At 38.5% G+C, this 16,243-nt stretch overlaps 1 protein-coding gene across 1 annotated transcript in view; it reads left to right on the top strand.

Moving 5' to 3' along the window:
* MDN1 (midasin AAA ATPase 1) overlaps positions 1–16,243 on the top strand; it is a 258,414-nt gene that overhangs the window by 240,679 nt on the left and 1,492 nt on the right. Inside the window, exons 90-101 of the mRNA XM_075202780.1 lie at positions 1,311–1,466; positions 1,732–1,833; positions 2,750–2,951; positions 3,802–3,975; positions 4,328–4,488; positions 5,784–5,870; positions 9,637–9,752; positions 10,322–10,496; positions 10,592–10,665; positions 10,965–11,079; positions 11,317–11,380; positions 15,395–15,537. Coding sequence (XP_075058881.1) covers positions 1,311–1,466; positions 1,732–1,833; positions 2,750–2,951; positions 3,802–3,975; positions 4,328–4,488; positions 5,784–5,870; positions 9,637–9,752; positions 10,322–10,496; positions 10,592–10,665; positions 10,965–11,079; positions 11,317–11,380; positions 15,395–15,537 — 1,569 coding nt within the window. The remainder of the gene's footprint in view (positions 1–1,310; positions 1,467–1,731; positions 1,834–2,749; positions 2,952–3,801; positions 3,976–4,327; positions 4,489–5,783; positions 5,871–9,636; positions 9,753–10,321; positions 10,497–10,591; positions 10,666–10,964; positions 11,080–11,316; positions 11,381–15,394; positions 15,538–16,243) is intronic.

The raw sequence follows: 16,243 nt of genomic DNA, 5'->3' as shown, positions 1-16,243 counted from the left end.
CACTGGGGTCATCAGTTCAATTCCTGACCATAGCCTTATCTGTGTGGAGTTTGTATGTTCTCCCCGTGTTTGTGTGGGTTTCCTCCGGGTGCTCCGGTTTCCTCCCACACTCGAAAAACATACTGGTAGGTTAATTGGCTGCTATCAAAATTGACCCTAGTCTCTCCCTATCTGTCTCCCCCTCTGTCTGTGTGTGTATATTAAGGAATTTAACTGTAAGCTCCATGGGGCAGGGACAGATGTGAATCAGTTCTCTGTACAGCGCTGCGGAATTAGTGGCGCTATATAAATAAATGATGATGATGATGATCCTTCCCCAAATATTTTTTGTTTTATTTATCCCGGGTTCTCGGGGACCCTGTGTGCAGTAAAGTGTACAATTCCAGTGCTCTCTGAATGAGTAAACAATATGCCATAATTTCAGGAAAGAAAAAAATGTATCGGGTGCTAGTTTAAATACATTATGCTAATATAATTGTGAAAATGTTTATTTAACGTAAAAACCTGTGGAAAATTATTAGCAATATAAGCAGCTAGAAATTTAGAGAGAACCATTTTTCTTGATGAGTAGAAAGAACCAAACCAGAAAAGGAAACTCATTTACAGCTCTAATAATAGGTATAAATTACAACCAAACATTCAGAATATTACCATTTCTGTGGTGAGTAGTATTCTGCCATAGTTGGCTCAATGAGAGGTACTTTTTTGAATATTTTTTGGTTGTTATTTACACTGATTGTTAGCGCTGTCGATTTATTTTCTCTTTTTTTCTGTGGACAATGCTATGTCCTGTTTCTTAGATGAATGTTAGTCTTCATTATACACCTTTTTAAACAATTTGTAATACATTTGAGATTTTAACATTTCATAACTACCATTGTTTTCTCTGCTCAATTTTCAACCTCAGCTTTTGTAAAATTGTCCTTATGTGTATTTAATGTGTATAAAATTAGATCTAGAAAAATTATGGAGCATAAACAGTGATTCACAGCCTTGCAGGAAATATTTTTGTTTGAAAGTGCTAGTCAGAATACGTCACAAGAATTTAGGTGTGATCAGTGAAAGGGGGGGAAAAAAATCGATATGACATGGAAAGGATATATAAAATATATATTTTAATAGAAATTTAATACTGATAGTAACATTTGCCATGGCTCGTCTTTATAATTCTAGTTTTATTTAGTATAATATTTTATCATAGATGTGTCACAACATTACAATGGGAAACACTGCTATGTATCACCTTTTATGTTAGTCATCTTGATCTGCAATATACAGATAAGCTAATGAGTATTTATGTTCCCTATCAGAAGGATGAAGAAAAGCTCATTCCGGATGAGGAAGTCCCGGACTCTGCTCAGAGAATGGAACATGAGACATGTGGTCAGACTGCGGAGGACAACTTGCAGAGCGACAGTGCTAATGAATTGGCCGGTGCAGCTTCAGAAAAGGATGAAGCCAAAGAGGTGAAATGAAATCCCTAATCACCTCTCTGTATTCACTGGATGGTACCAAATGGTACAATACATTCAAAAATAGATTTAAATAGATTTGCTTCTCCCAAGCAACAGAAAGAATGTTACTATTTTCAATACCTGCCAAGAAAAGACTACCTTTAACTCATTGTTTTAAACTTTCAGAGAACTTTGCACAGACTCTTTGTAATAAACTGTACCTGTGTTACTACAGTTTTCAAATGAATCCACAAACTCTTTTCTTTATGATGTTTAGGATCATGGTACAGGAACTGCAGATGCAAGTCAGTCTGAGGGGCACGAATCCAAACTAATGGCACGTTTGGCATTGGAGAAACACAGTGTTCGCAGTACGCAGGTAACTTGTTTGTCTTTGTAACTTACAATATTTACCCTACTGCTGCTCTGTGTAGTTCTAAGCGAGATACATTGTAAACATGTGAAATATTTTATGATGCTGCTTTTGTGTGTGGATTGCATGTGCTTTTGTATGGCATGGGGTGTATAATTAGTGCTTAGTTTATAATTGCCCAGTTACCTTATGTTTCGGTCCCTTGTATCAACCAAAAACTTCACTATATATCAGTTTTTATGTACTTGATCCATTTAAATGTTTCCATATCACCACCTTTGTCTTATCTCTCCTCTGGAAATAAAATATATATATATATGAGAGAGAGAGACAGAGATATATAATACTTTCTGCATGGTGCTTATGGTTAGAAACGGACTCGAGCTGAGTACATCCAATGAGTATATTTTAGATCTGTTCCTCTAATTTCAGTGTGGGCTGACAAGTGCACACATTAGATATATAAGCTTTTGTGGTCTATTCCTGGTTTTATATGCATTGAATTTATGTATAGTATAACCTGAATAGCATAGTATATTTCACATCTGGCCTGCTCTTTATGAAACTTATTTACTCTAATGTTTTACAATGAGCAAACTGGCTGACAAAATCCACATGTGGCCAGTTTTAGATGGGAAATAAAAAACACAAATGATGGTCAGTATTTTTGTCTTTATACGCTTTTACAAGCTTAGATATGTAACTTTTTATAAAACTCTTATGGAAAAAGAAGGAAAAAAATTGTCTGTGCCTTTAATGAACTATCATACCACTTGTACTTTGTGTAATTATACCGGTTCGCATGGTTTTGTATGGTTGACTGCGCCGTACCACAGCTTTTGTTCTGTAAAGTGGATGTCCTACTCTTATCTCTTGTTCTGTTCACCTACAAGATTCAGATAACACTTTTATTGTTTTCCAGAGCATGAAGCGTAAGCCTGGCCAGGCAGATGATGACCGTTCTTTGGGGGATCACAATGAGCAGGTGCATAAGAGGCTGCGAACCATAGAGTCCAGCAGTGAAATGGAAGATGGTGGCAAACAGCCACAGCAGCAGAAACGGGATGCTGATGCTTATGAGCACATCAAGCAGGGAGCTGAGTCTTATGATGCACAGACTTATGGTATATACTATTTATTATTTGTTTTGGTCTGGATTGTGGACGTTTTTTTTTTGTAAAGACCGTATTTATCCCATTCTACAATTATATTTTTCTTTACTACACAAACAATGCCAGTATATGTATAATTGCTTATAAATATTTGTACAAATATTGGGTTCTGCAATATGGAATAATGCACCCCCAAGTGTAGTTATTACGAATATTAGAAGTCGTCTGTATAAAAGCATTTGGCATACCCTCTTCTCCCTTTATATGGCCATGGAACTCCTCTATGGCTTGTGATTTCATACAATTTTACATTAGGAAATAAATTACCTTATTATAGCATTAAAAGCAGAATCCATTGAGAACCACAATAGCATTTATTATTGCAAGTGCAAGATGTCATGGTTAATTGCTTGGCTATTTATGTGTGTCATGCATAGACTCCAAGCATAGCCAGTGCTTTATACAGACTAAAATTGTCTTATTTAAACTTAGAGAGACTGTGACTTAATGTAGGATTTGTATGTGTGTTCATAAAGTGCATTCAGATTACAAAATAAATTGCTTTCACAGGTCACTTCATATGTTTTATATATGTAAAGAGATCCACAGTTGCGTCACATTGAGCTGTATGGCATTTGCGTTTGTATTCTGTTTAAGGTGTATTAAACTTGACTTTAACAAGTTAAAGGTATGCCATGGCCAACCTAGCTACTTCATTTCCAGTGTTGGTTACCTGTTGGTTGCCTTTATGAGTCTCTGAATCTAGTGACATCAGCTGTTTTGACTTTTAGTAGGTCCTCTTAATGTTTGGTATAGTGCTTGGTCTTATAGACTTATATTTGGTCTTGTCTCTGCTGTACAGATACAGCCAGCAAAGAGCAGGAGAAAGCAGTACAACCTCACAATGAGGTAAAAGACGACATTTCTGTGCAGGAAGATGTGGAAATGGAGCTGCAGAAGGATGAGGATCTTGAAGCTATTAATGTTGACCAACTAAAACCAGAGGAACTACGGTCCAACGAGTCCACAACACAAGGTAAAATCCCATAGTATAAAACATTTTTTGCAAAAGAAATCCATAAACTATTTAGAACACACAAGTAAGAATTGTGCACTTTTGAATCAGCAGGTACTTTGCATTTGTTTGAAATACTTTTGCCAATACTAGACTTTGGAATCTGGTTAGATCTTCTTTTCTAACTTAATATTTGTGTCCTAAGCGTTCAAAAAATGATTTTCCATGATATATATATATATATATATATATATATATATATATATATATATATATATATATATATATATATATATATATACACACACACACACACACGAGTCTGCTTTTGCCCCTGTGAATTGAGTATTATGTTAATTACCTCCTAATACAGGACCAAAGGAATCTGAACTAGACATTCAAGGTTTAGCTGTAGAAGATGATACACAAAGTAGAGTTTTGGAACCCACAAATACAGAAATGGAGAAACAGGACAGAAGCACAGAGTCTACCATACATACTGCTTGGGAGTTTTTAAAAGAGAGAACCGCACAGGTAACTTCAAAATCCAACTTTTGAGTAAAGAAAGGAATCACCGCACCAGGTATAAATTTCTAGCCCTTTTTCCTTAATATCTCTTAAATTTAAATTACTTAGGAAAAAGTAGTCCTAAAGGGTGCACCCAACACATGGCATTAAAGCATCGAAGTGAAAGAAGACAAAGAATGTGTATTCCAAGGGCACTCCGGGGTGGCCATAAACTTAAAATATAAACTTTATTAGGTATGCATTAAAACTATTGATTGGTTGGATAGAGAGCGAAATAACATACAAAAAAAAGAAAAGAAAAAAAAGTGTACTGTGAAATTAAAAAATGCATAATAAATTTCATAACCTCGCTGTTACCACAAGATAATAACGTATACAAATATAAATATGATTCGCTTGCACTGTGATCTCCAAATGTTATATAGTTATGATTCCTTGTTACATTTGGAGATCACAGTGCAAGCGAATCATATTTATATTTGTATACGTTATTATCTTGTAACAGCGAGGTTATGAAATTTATTTTGCATTTTTTTAATTTCACAGTACACTTTTTTTTTTTTCTTTTTTTTTTGTATGTTCTTTCGCTCTCTATCCAACCAATCAATAGTTTTAATGCATACCTAGTAAAGTTTATATTTTAAGTTTATGGCCACCCCGGAGTGCCCCTGGAATACACATTCTTTTTCTTCTTTCTCCTTGATGCAAAAATGCAACTGTATAACCTGTAGTTTTGCCAGTGAAAGCCATCATGCATACCACTATGCAGAGGTATAACCAATGTATAAGGTACAAATTGGCTCGGATAACATCCACTCCTCACTCTAACAATACACACAGTACACCTACTTTATCCCCAGATAATTCTCTCATTAGGTATGCCTTTGTGTTCATAGAAACCCCCATGAATGGCTCTACCTCCTTGTCTTTTGTCTGCCTCCCTTCAGTGGTACCAAAGATGCTGATTTGCTGCTTTGCCACAAATGTTCAGCAGATTTACATTAGGAGACTTTTTTAATCCAAAATCGTGTGAGAGCATTGTGCAATTACATAATCTCACAGCAATCACATTGGTGTGGTGGTCAACATTCCGTGGACTGAACAGTTTCGGTACCCCTTATTCCAGTGAATATATAGGTTACAACCAGGACCCAGTCACAAATGCTATGATCTTGTTGCTACTCCCTTGTCTGTATATGTGTTATGCCTGTGCTTTTTTGTATGTACATGTATTAATAATGTGCATATTTAGAGGATATTACTACTTCCATGCTCATTGTGCATACTATTTGTTTCTGTAGATTGCTCACAATCCTGAAGATCTTAGGAGAGAGCTTGAAAAGCAACTGGAGGCGTGGCAGACACAAATAAGTGGGAAAACAGAAGAGGTAGGTATTTTGTGCCTGAATAAACTTCTGAATTGATTGCAGTATTTATCTCTCTGACGTTAGAACAAGTTACAAAACAGAGGACTAATAAATGTGTCCTTGATGGCCAAGATATGGGGTTAAAATAAGTTTCCAAAACTTTTGAAACTTGCTGTACTTGATTTGAATCCTCACAAAAGATTGTATTACAATTGTAAAATATTGGCATTTGCAGGTTTAAATATAGCTCTACTGATAACCAATAGGGAGATGGGCTTGTAGAAACATGCTGTCCTTATCTTTTTCACTGACCTCACTTGTTATAAAATATATTTTATTACATTACCTGAGCGTAAGATATTTCACATTTGTTCAAACAATGTTTGAAAAATACTTTTGCTTCTTCTCGTCCCTCACCAAATACCTCTGCCAGACATTACACTTTTTGTGAGTGAAAAATGGGAAAAGAGCAGTGCTAAATGGTCTTAAATTTTCAAAAATACGTAGAGTAAATATTTTTAATACTACAATGCAGGACAAGTCCTGTCCTCCTACACCCCCTTGCAGTCACATCCCCCCTCCACCCCTCACAAAATCTTCTCACAAGCTAAGGCTTTATGACACTGTCAGCTTTCATTTCTCTGATTAAAAAAAGAAAATACTTACTTTAACAAAAAGAAAAGTGTAAAATAAAATACTCAAATGTTTTGATTGCTTTGTCAAAACCCATTATTCAGGTTTTATAAGGAGCAATGCACATCCTACGATAAAATATAAAGCTACTAGAACTCCAACTTGACTATTGACACACGAGGCCTGCGGCCTAGTGCATTTATATAATCATAGCGCCTCATTGGCTTCTAATATATATATATATATATATATATATATATATATATATATATATATATATATATATATATATATATATATATATATATATGTATATATATTACAGTAGGAAATGTGTTGCGCAGGTCATGACTTAGCAGCGTTCTCTGTTCATGAGTACTCTTATGCTAAATGTGTCACAGTTAATAGCTTTCCTTCATAGAGTAGTTCAGGGTCTGCAGTCTATTAGGCTGTCTGAGGGGGCTTCTCCCACCCCTTAACCTGTGGAGACAATTGGGGATAGTGCAAACAAATCCACTGCTGATCTCTAACTCAGAATATGAGGGTATGTTAGTTGAAATAGGGGAAGGCAGTGAAGGACTTCTGCAGTCCCTCCACAAGCTTTCCTTTTGGCATTGTATTTGATGGACACCTTAATTAGACAGGTCCTCAAGACCAAGCATTCAAGCAGCTTCTGAGGTTCCTCTTTCCACAAAAGGTTTGCAAGTCCCACTTGGAGCCTCTCATTTATGCAATGGTCAATAATGAGTTGTTCATGTCATACAAATGTTTCAAACCTTCTCAAAAGGTTTTCGTCTTTAATACCTTTGACTAAGCTGATTTAGACATGCCAGTGATGCATCTTTATAAGTTTACCAGTATCTCTGTGTAGGATGCAGGCTCCTTTAAGGCTCCAGTCAGCAAGAAGAACTTAACCCAAATATCCTTTCTAATAAAAAAAGGCTGCATATATAGAGGATGTGGCCCTAGACTCCGTAAAGTTGGCAATTACAGCTTTTGACAAAGTGATAGTGGTCTGTAGAGGGATCACTTTTTCCACTAATGTCCTTTTTGTCCGGTGTGATACAATGGGCTTACTCTGCCCCACTCCCTGGTGGAAGGTGGGTTTATAGATTTGTCTTGGAGTACCTCTTACCTTCAGTAACCGGCTGGTAATCACTCCTACTGGTTTTCTTTGACCACCAGACACTCACGGAATATAAGTGTCAACTCTGTGTACAACGGAGGTGCCCTAGTTATGGGAGAAAATTCACTTCCTCCACGAGGCTCCTTCACTGGCACCTGGAGCCGCTTATTGTAAGATAATTGGAGATAATGTAGCAGCTGCAGCACCTCTTTGCCGGTGACTGGCTCGTTCATCTTAACCGCTTACTGTTTATCAGGACTGCAGGATAGCTGGAAGTGCATTGACTTGTGGAGCTGGTTTCAACACAGGAGAACTGGAAGACTGATTAGAGTGGTAGCTCTTATCTGTAGGCCACTGGATTTCAGCAGATACAGGTGTCTTGCAGGAACAGAGCAGGATCTTTTAGAAGAGGAGTGTTTATTGCTCAGTAGTAGCTCTTAGAAGAACTGTTACACACCACTAAAAGGTTGAGCCTCTGTTGTGTCCATTATGGAGGAGAACGTGCTGTATTAATCTCCTACCCCTGCAAAATTCTGCCTTGCAGGAGTCAAATAGTTAACATCGCTTCCTAACACATTTGTTGATGGTAGTCTCTCTGGAAACCTTTTATGTTTTATGACAGTCAGACTCTGTCTATCTTTACCATTGTTTCCTGTGTGTCTGGTCTCCTCTATGTTCTGATCAACATCCTAGAGTAGCAATTTTTCTGACCCAGCTCAAGTGGATTTTAGGAGATTTGCTATCTAGGTCCATTCTGAAAACATTATTGTGGTGTCTTATTTGAATCAGGGCTTGGGACATTGCACCCTGGCGATGACTGAGTATTCACATCTAAGAATGGCAATAGAAGTACCGTATGTACCAATTCCTGCTGCTATGTTTATCTTGGTTGGATGGGGAAGCTTCCTCTGGTAGATCTGAAAGGAGGTTTCTGAGACTTGTTCTCCTTTAGGAATAAGCTAGACGTGAATTTTCTGGCCTCTCGACATAATCTCAACTACTACATTCGTATTGTTCCAGGGACATGTGTAACAGATGTACTTGTGGTGCCCTGGAAATTAATAGTTTTTTTTAAATGGCCTTATAACTCTTTTTAGATTGAGTTGCAACAGTTGCTTCTAAGATTATTGCTGATGTCTTTTTTGACATTGTATTAGCAAAAACCTGAATGATCCAGACCAAAACACCAACATTTCTACTTTTATGTGATGATTGTAGCACTTTGTGATCAAATAGTGAAGTGCACTCAACAATTACCAGCACCTTACTAAAACTTTTACTATTGATATGAAAGCAGTATGAGTGTCCTCACACGGCACTTTCATCTTGACTTAGGTATTATTTATTCAACAAATGTTAAGTCTTTGGGTTTATTTGCATACTTGCCTACTCTCTTGGAATATCTGGTAGACTACCGAATTCTGGGTAGGTCTCTAGGTCCACCGGTAGGGTAGGCCATTCTCCTGCATCCTGCCCACTTCCTAGTGAAGTTGGCGGGATGGGGCCTCCACAAATTAAACACTCTTCAGGCATACAATTTGTATTGATGGTCGGGGGATTTAATTGACTGTTAAGCACATGAGCAACAGATACACCTTTGTGAAATGTGTGCCATGGTTAGAGAAAGCTTGTATTCAGCATATGTGAAGCTCACACTGCACCTTCCTACACTATAATATCTTACTAGAGTTAGTTTTCTCACCAACTAGTGATTTTATGTTATGGTTAAACTGCACAGAAATGTCAGTGGCCCATAGCTGTTAACGCTTCTGCCTTACAGTAGCGCCATGCTCTTTCCCCACCAGAAGCTACAATTATTGTGTATCCGTTGTTTTTTGCACCTCTTGTACCTTCTCTTTCATGTCATTGTATGTTATTTGTTTATTGTTTGATGATCCCTTCAATATACAGCACTGAATAATGTCAGCATTTTCTAAGGATAATAAGAAAGGGCTTTCATTTTAACTTTCTGTAAAAGTATCTGTATAAAATACAAGTTGTTATTTATACTGTGTGGTTTTTTTCTAGGAGAAGGCTGCAGCTGAAATGTGGCAGAGATACCTCCTTCTCACCAGCCCCCTCTCTCAGCAACTATGTGAACAACTGAGGCTCATACTGGAACCTACACAGGCAGCCAAACTCAAGTCAGTTCAGTGATGTGTAATTCCATGTCGAATAATATTCACTTGCTGTTAGTAATTGACAACTATTAAAGTTGTGGGTTTAGAGCAGTGATGGGCAACCTGATGTACTTCACAGGTCACATGTGTTGGTGGCAGCATAAAGCAGAGAATAGGAGTTGGGGCTAAGACAATGTGAAGATGTAATGGCAATCCTATTTTTGTAAGCTTAAGTCCTAATTCAGAAAGTTGGTATGAAAATGTTCAAATAAATTACACAGACCTTTGAGCTTGCTATTAAAATGTAAAGGTTATGTGCTCTTTTGTAAATGCCATAAACCTATATAGTGGAATATTTATAAAATCTGGTTTGTAGAAAGGAAGTGTTGCCCATAGCAAGCTATCAGATTTGAACCATCATTTTTGTAGTAAAGGTTAGAAAATGAAAGAAAATAACTGGTTGCTATTTACAACATCACCACTAAATGCCCCAGCAAGACAAGTAAGGTGGCCATAGTTCACAGAATTTCTTTGTGAATTTGGATAAATGGAGTCTTGAATGTAAATATTTTGTTTTTTTATTTCGTCTGCAGAGGTGATTACAGGACTGGAAAGAGGCTGAATATGCGAAAAGTGATTCCATACATAGCCAGTCAATTCAGAAAAGACAAGATTTGGCTACGGAGGACAAAACCCAGCAAACGTCAATACCAGATCTGTTTAGCAATAGATGATTCCTCCAGTATGGTTGACAACCATTCCAAACAGGTGATTGCTTGTAAATTGCATATTTATTACATATATGAAATCTGTTTTGGCATTAATGTACTCCTGGATGAAATTAATTTATTTTTGCTTTTTAGCTTGCTTATGAGTCGCTGGCTGTGATAGGCAATGCCCTGACTCTCCTCGAAGTGGGACAGATTGCAGTTTACAGGTACACAGCTTGTGCTAGATCCTTTCTTAAAGATTATATATGGCCTTACAGCAAGTACTAGAGCTTCTATTTCATACAGTATGAACTAAGCAAAGCTCACCATTTATAACAGCTTGGAATAAAGAGAAGTACATAGAGACGTCATTTATAAAATTATGTTCAAGTGCATTGTTCTACTAGTAGTAAGGTGAAAAGTTCTCTTTTAAATCACAATTTCATTTGGCAAGTTTTTTTCCTAGACTATTGTTATTAAATGGTCTGCTAAGTATTGATGAGCTAACGTTTATTTTCTACCTTAGTTTTGGAGAAAATGTCAGGCTCTTACACCCGTTCCATGAGCAATTTAGTGAGCAGTCTGGATCCAGGATACTCAGTTTGTGCAAGTTTCAACAGAAGAAAACGTTACTCGCCCAGGTAATAGGTGTTTCTCGGATGATGGGGATGTGATGTAGAAATGCAGTATTAGGGTCAAGCTTCCTTCCTTCTCCAATTTGAGGTTTAGCCAGATATTTTGGAAGATACATTGTCATATGCAATATCAGTAATGTTAATTTGTGTAAAATTTAAATGTGGCCAGTCAGTATGAGTAGTTACTGATGAAGTTTATTCTTGTTAAAATTATGTTTAATGTGTTTTTTTGTTTCTGTGCAGTTTTTGGAATCCTCTGTCCCTATGTTTGCTGCTGCGCAACATTTCTCTCAGAGCAATAATCCAGGTGGGTACCATGTGTGAGAGAGATGCGAGTACCATAGAGCGAAGATATGATCCCTGATTTCGCTCCATTCTATCAAATGCAGATTAGATGAAGACATATATTCTGTACAGTTGTCTCTCTATTGTGTTACACTTATAATGTAGATTATATTTTCAATTGCACATCCAAAATGGTTCCTTGAGTCCAGTGAATATTTGGCAGTATTGAGGCTTACTGAATGTTTAATAGCAATTTTAAATCCATTACTCCAATAATTTTAAGTTTTAAGTATCTTTTCTCAGTAGGTAATTGTGGCAGGATAGACTTACTTTGCCACACTGTCTCGGAGTTGGTTTTACAGATGTGGTAGGAGTTTTTTGCATGTCAAAAATAAAAGGGGAGATGGGGGAAGGGATAAAGAAATAGAACGGAAGGTTGGAAGGGGTGTACAGAATCCAATCGGGACCAATGGCAATCTGACAAAACACAAACTTGTACATCACAAACCATGCAAGCAAAGAGGCTACACAGTCACCTGGGGGAGGTTCCTGAGAGGAGATGAGGTGGGCTATTCAAAGAGAGGAGGGGAGGAGGGAAATGGGCTTTTAGTAGAGGGTAGTAGGGGAATGGGAGCAGGAATGTGTGTGGTGATTAGAAGTGTGGCGATTAGAAGTGTGGCTCATTCTATGGGTCTGTAGCGTAATTTGGGGATCCGGGTAGAGGAGATTTGGAGGGGGAGGTTATGGATAATACTGGTAATGTTCCATTTTATGTGTTTGCATACTTTCGGAATGAGTGTTTGGATATCGGATGGATCAGTTTTCTTCCAATTGAGGGCGATAAGGCACCTCACTGCCACAAGAATGTGACCAACCCGGTTTTGTGTGTGTTTCGGGAGCATCAGGGTCTGTGTTGGAGTAGGTAATAGGAAATGTTGTCTGGGAGTCGGAGGTGAGTGACGCGTTCAATTGGGTGATGCACCTCGTTCCAAAATTTGTTATTTTGGGGCAAGTTTGCCATAATTGGGCCAGGGAGCCTCCCCCCCCCCCATCCCACATCCTCTCCAGCATGAGGAATAAGCATTGGGGTAGATGGTCCCGAGTCTCGTGGGTACCAGATACTGCCTAAATAGAATTTTGTGCGAGTTTTCCTTTAGTTACAAATGGAGCTTTTAGCAACAGCTTCATGGATTCATGTCCAATCATCTGAGTTAAAGATCTCCCCATGTCCTCCTCCCATCTAAGGTCTCTCCTTGATGGGTTGGTTGTGTTTAATAAAGAGTGAATAAAATGTTGAGATCAAGCCACTGAAGGGGAGCCTGCCTAGACAAAGGGATTACAGCACAGACGGGCGATGTGGTTTTGTGATTTTTATTTTGTTGTGAGTTGTTTGTGATTTGAAGTGTTGAATCTGAAGATGCTGATATGAAGTTGATGATGGTAGCCCAAAGTCATCCCAGAGAGCAGTGAATTCTGGGAAGAAGGTGGAAAGAAAGGACTATGTTGTAATGTAAATGTGGTGGGGACCAGTCCTGGAGCAAACTCTGGGTTGTTCCAGAGGGTCCGTTATCAGGTCAAAAGCTTGAGTGCAAAAGTTCCAGATTGACAGCGTGAATTGTAGTATTGGAGGGAGTAGAGAAGACAGGGTCAGGCATTTAGGGTCAATCCAAAACAAGGAGTAGGGGGAAGTGCATGTGGAGTAGGTGACCTATGTCCACCCGCAAACTGGTATGTGAGTGAGTGAGTGAGTCAGCACCGCCTGCGTGAGGTGAGTGGCCAGGTAATACTTATGGAGCCAGGGAAGGCCTAGACCTTTTGAGTGTCTGTAGAGAACTTTAAGGTGGAATCTTGGTCTTCTGGAGGCCAGATGAACCGGCTGATGCTGCTATGGAGATCTTTGCGGACTGATAGGGAGGGTTTGGAAAAGTTAAGAGTCTGCGCAGCAGGTCCATCTTTACCGCTGTTATTCTACCAGTCCAGAAAATATGTTGGGGAGCCCAAGAGTGTAAATTCTATTTGAGGGCATCAATCAAAGGGGAAAAATTTGCTTGGTATAGGCTGTCATAGTGTTTGGTGAGGCAAACCCTGAGGTATTTTAATCTGTGGGGCTGCCATCAGAATTGGTGGTTGACTTTTAGGGTTTGTAGAAGGGGCGGGGGAATGTTGAGTGGGAGAGCCTCTGGGATTTTTTAGCGTTAATTTTAAAATCTATCATATTCGGCAATCGCTTCTAATGCTAGTGGAACCGAGCTGTGTGAATTGGTCAGTGTAAGTAGGGTTACATCAGCATAGAGGGCCAATTTATTGTCGTAGGGCCATACCTTGATACCCAGCTGAAGGGTGGCTGACAGTGGTTCCATTGTAAGTGCAAAAAGGAGAGGGGACAAGGGGCACCCCTGTCTAGTGCCATTCTTCATCTGAAGGGGGGGTGACACGCACTGGTTAGCGAGGATAGAAGCCTTGGGTTTAGAGTGAAGTGCTGCGATGCCTCTAAAGAAGGGGCAGGTGAAGCCCATTTCCAAAAGTGTATGAAGGGCCAGGCTACTCGATCAAATGCCTTCTCTGCATCTTGGGCCAGCACCAGAGCGGAGGTCAAGGTTTTGTTGATGGCATGGATTAGGTCTATGACCTTGCAGGTGTGGTCTCCTGCTTGGCAGCCAGGTATGATCCCGACTTGGTCTGGGTGTACCAAGGTCGGTATGACCAACGCCAGTCTATTCGCTAGTAGTTTTTCAAAGAGTTTGAGGTGGACATTAAGGAGCAAGATGGGTTGGTAGCTGGAGCATAGGAGTGGGTCACGTCCATCCTTGTGACCTCCATGTCCGCTCTGGTGGTGACCCGGTCGAACTTCTTGCCTCGAAGGCTGGAGTTGAAGAGGTCTAGGAGGAGGGAAATGAAAGGAGAAACTTTTGATAGTAAACGGCCGGGAATTTGGTCTCTGCTCCAAAGTGTAGCACTTCCTTATGGCTGTAACTGGCACCATTGAGATGATAGAGAGACTCTGGTAGTACTGTCCCTCTGCCGCCGCTACTGAAGCTCTCCGTTCTGGTTTGAGTTTAGTAAGTTATGCTTTCAAAATAGAGAAATTTTTGTGCGTGGTCCAAGGCAAAAACCTAATCTGTTCAGTCCCCCGAGAGCTGCAATAGTTCAGTGATGCACTCCTTACTCCTACAAGGCCTACCTGTGGGAAACTGCTAGATCATATGATTCTTATTGCACATTATTGAATGCCACCTTGATGTCTACTTAAGGATGAAATTCCTTAATGTGACTAGTAAATCTAGATATTAAGATTAAGGCCCCATTCAAATGGCAGATATTTGTAACATACCTTACATTGACAACTAGGTTAATATCCAAAGTAACAAACATGGATGATTCTTTTGAAAGCATTATAAACATCATAATCTGGCAAAGAAAAAAAAACACCAAAATGTTCCATGCATGATTTTTGTATGTTTTGCTGATTGTGAGTATACCAGAGCACAACAAATAAAACCCATGTGAACAAGCCTTAGATGGAAATCGTAAATGCTAGACATGACACTCCACCAGTCTTCTACAACCACTCCCCTTTTGGAAAAATAATTTCCCATTCCCAAACATGGAATGCTGGGAGATGTGTTGTTTATACATGAAATATTCTAAATTAAAATGTGACTGAAATAAAGAAAGAAAAAAATGTGGTAAAGGAGGAGCACTGTGGTGCTTAATGTTACCGAAGACTAAAAAAAGCTGCATTTTTCTGATTATGGCTGTAGCTCTGCTACTATATTGGTGGTAGCTGCAACTTTAAGAACAGAGTGCACTGTGGGAAAGGGAAGAACACCAGCAGCATGGAATAAGGTGTCTGCTGCTGTTTTTCTGTTCAATATCCTATCAGAGGCATGAGAAGCTGTGTAGTAAAAAGTTCATGTGTAGGATAAAAAATATTATTGTGATATGACAAATTGACCATAAAGTTATTTTACACAGAAATGTGTAGATCTAATATTTTCTGACATGTATCATAAGTAACACATTATTTTTTTCATAGAAACTGCCCAATTGCTTATAATTGTGTCTGATGGAAGAGGATTGTTTGTAGAAGGGAAGGATCGTGTAACACGAGCTGTACAGGCAGCCCGCAATGCAAACATCTTTATTATTTTTATCATCTTGGACAACCCTACTTCCAAGGTAAACCTTGTGTTTTCATGTGCCGTTCACACAGTCTGAACACACCAGAATATTTATTTCACTATTTATTTCACTTGTACATCTATATTTCAATGCTTCTGTTTGGATTAAATAACCAAAATGTTACTTAAAAAAACATAATCATTTGGTTATGGGTTCATATATATATAATGATTTTTGTGAATGAAACTCATTTTAAAATTAATGATATTTACTGATGTTGATAGGATATAGTCCCAGGCTCCACATTATCGTAGGATATGATGCTCACTTCTGTTTCTTGTAGTGCTTTTCTGAATGTGGCACATCATCAAAGCACAGCACCACAACTTACATAATTCCCAATATGAAAATGGTGCAAGAGATCGCAATCCTTGATTGGCATTCTTAAAGGTTTTGTACAAATGTTGGTAATCTGACTCCCATTTGCAGCACCACAAAACATTTTTATTATAGAATTGTCTTTGCTCTTCAGCACAGTAGTGCTTATTTTAAGGTTCTACTCCAGGTAAAAACTTCATTTTTTTGTATAAAAATGCCATCCTTTTAACGTGAATGGGTTTGCCAGGGGTTAGAAACCTGCAAGCAGTTCATGAGAGTCCTCATTCTTCTGAAAATATTACACAAGAGATTGAATAGCTGCATTAACAATAAGCTCTTAATAATTAAGAACTTTTTAACCATTTTTCTTGCAAACAGGGAACAC

This window comes from Mixophyes fleayi, chromosome 3, assembly GCF_038048845.1.
Source record: "Mixophyes fleayi isolate aMixFle1 chromosome 3, aMixFle1.hap1, whole genome shotgun sequence".
NCBI classification, from domain to species: domain Eukaryota; kingdom Metazoa; phylum Chordata; class Amphibia; order Anura; family Limnodynastidae; genus Mixophyes; species Mixophyes fleayi.
Note: the sequence above shows the minus strand (reverse complement) of the source record. Positions and strands in the feature narration are given on the sequence as shown.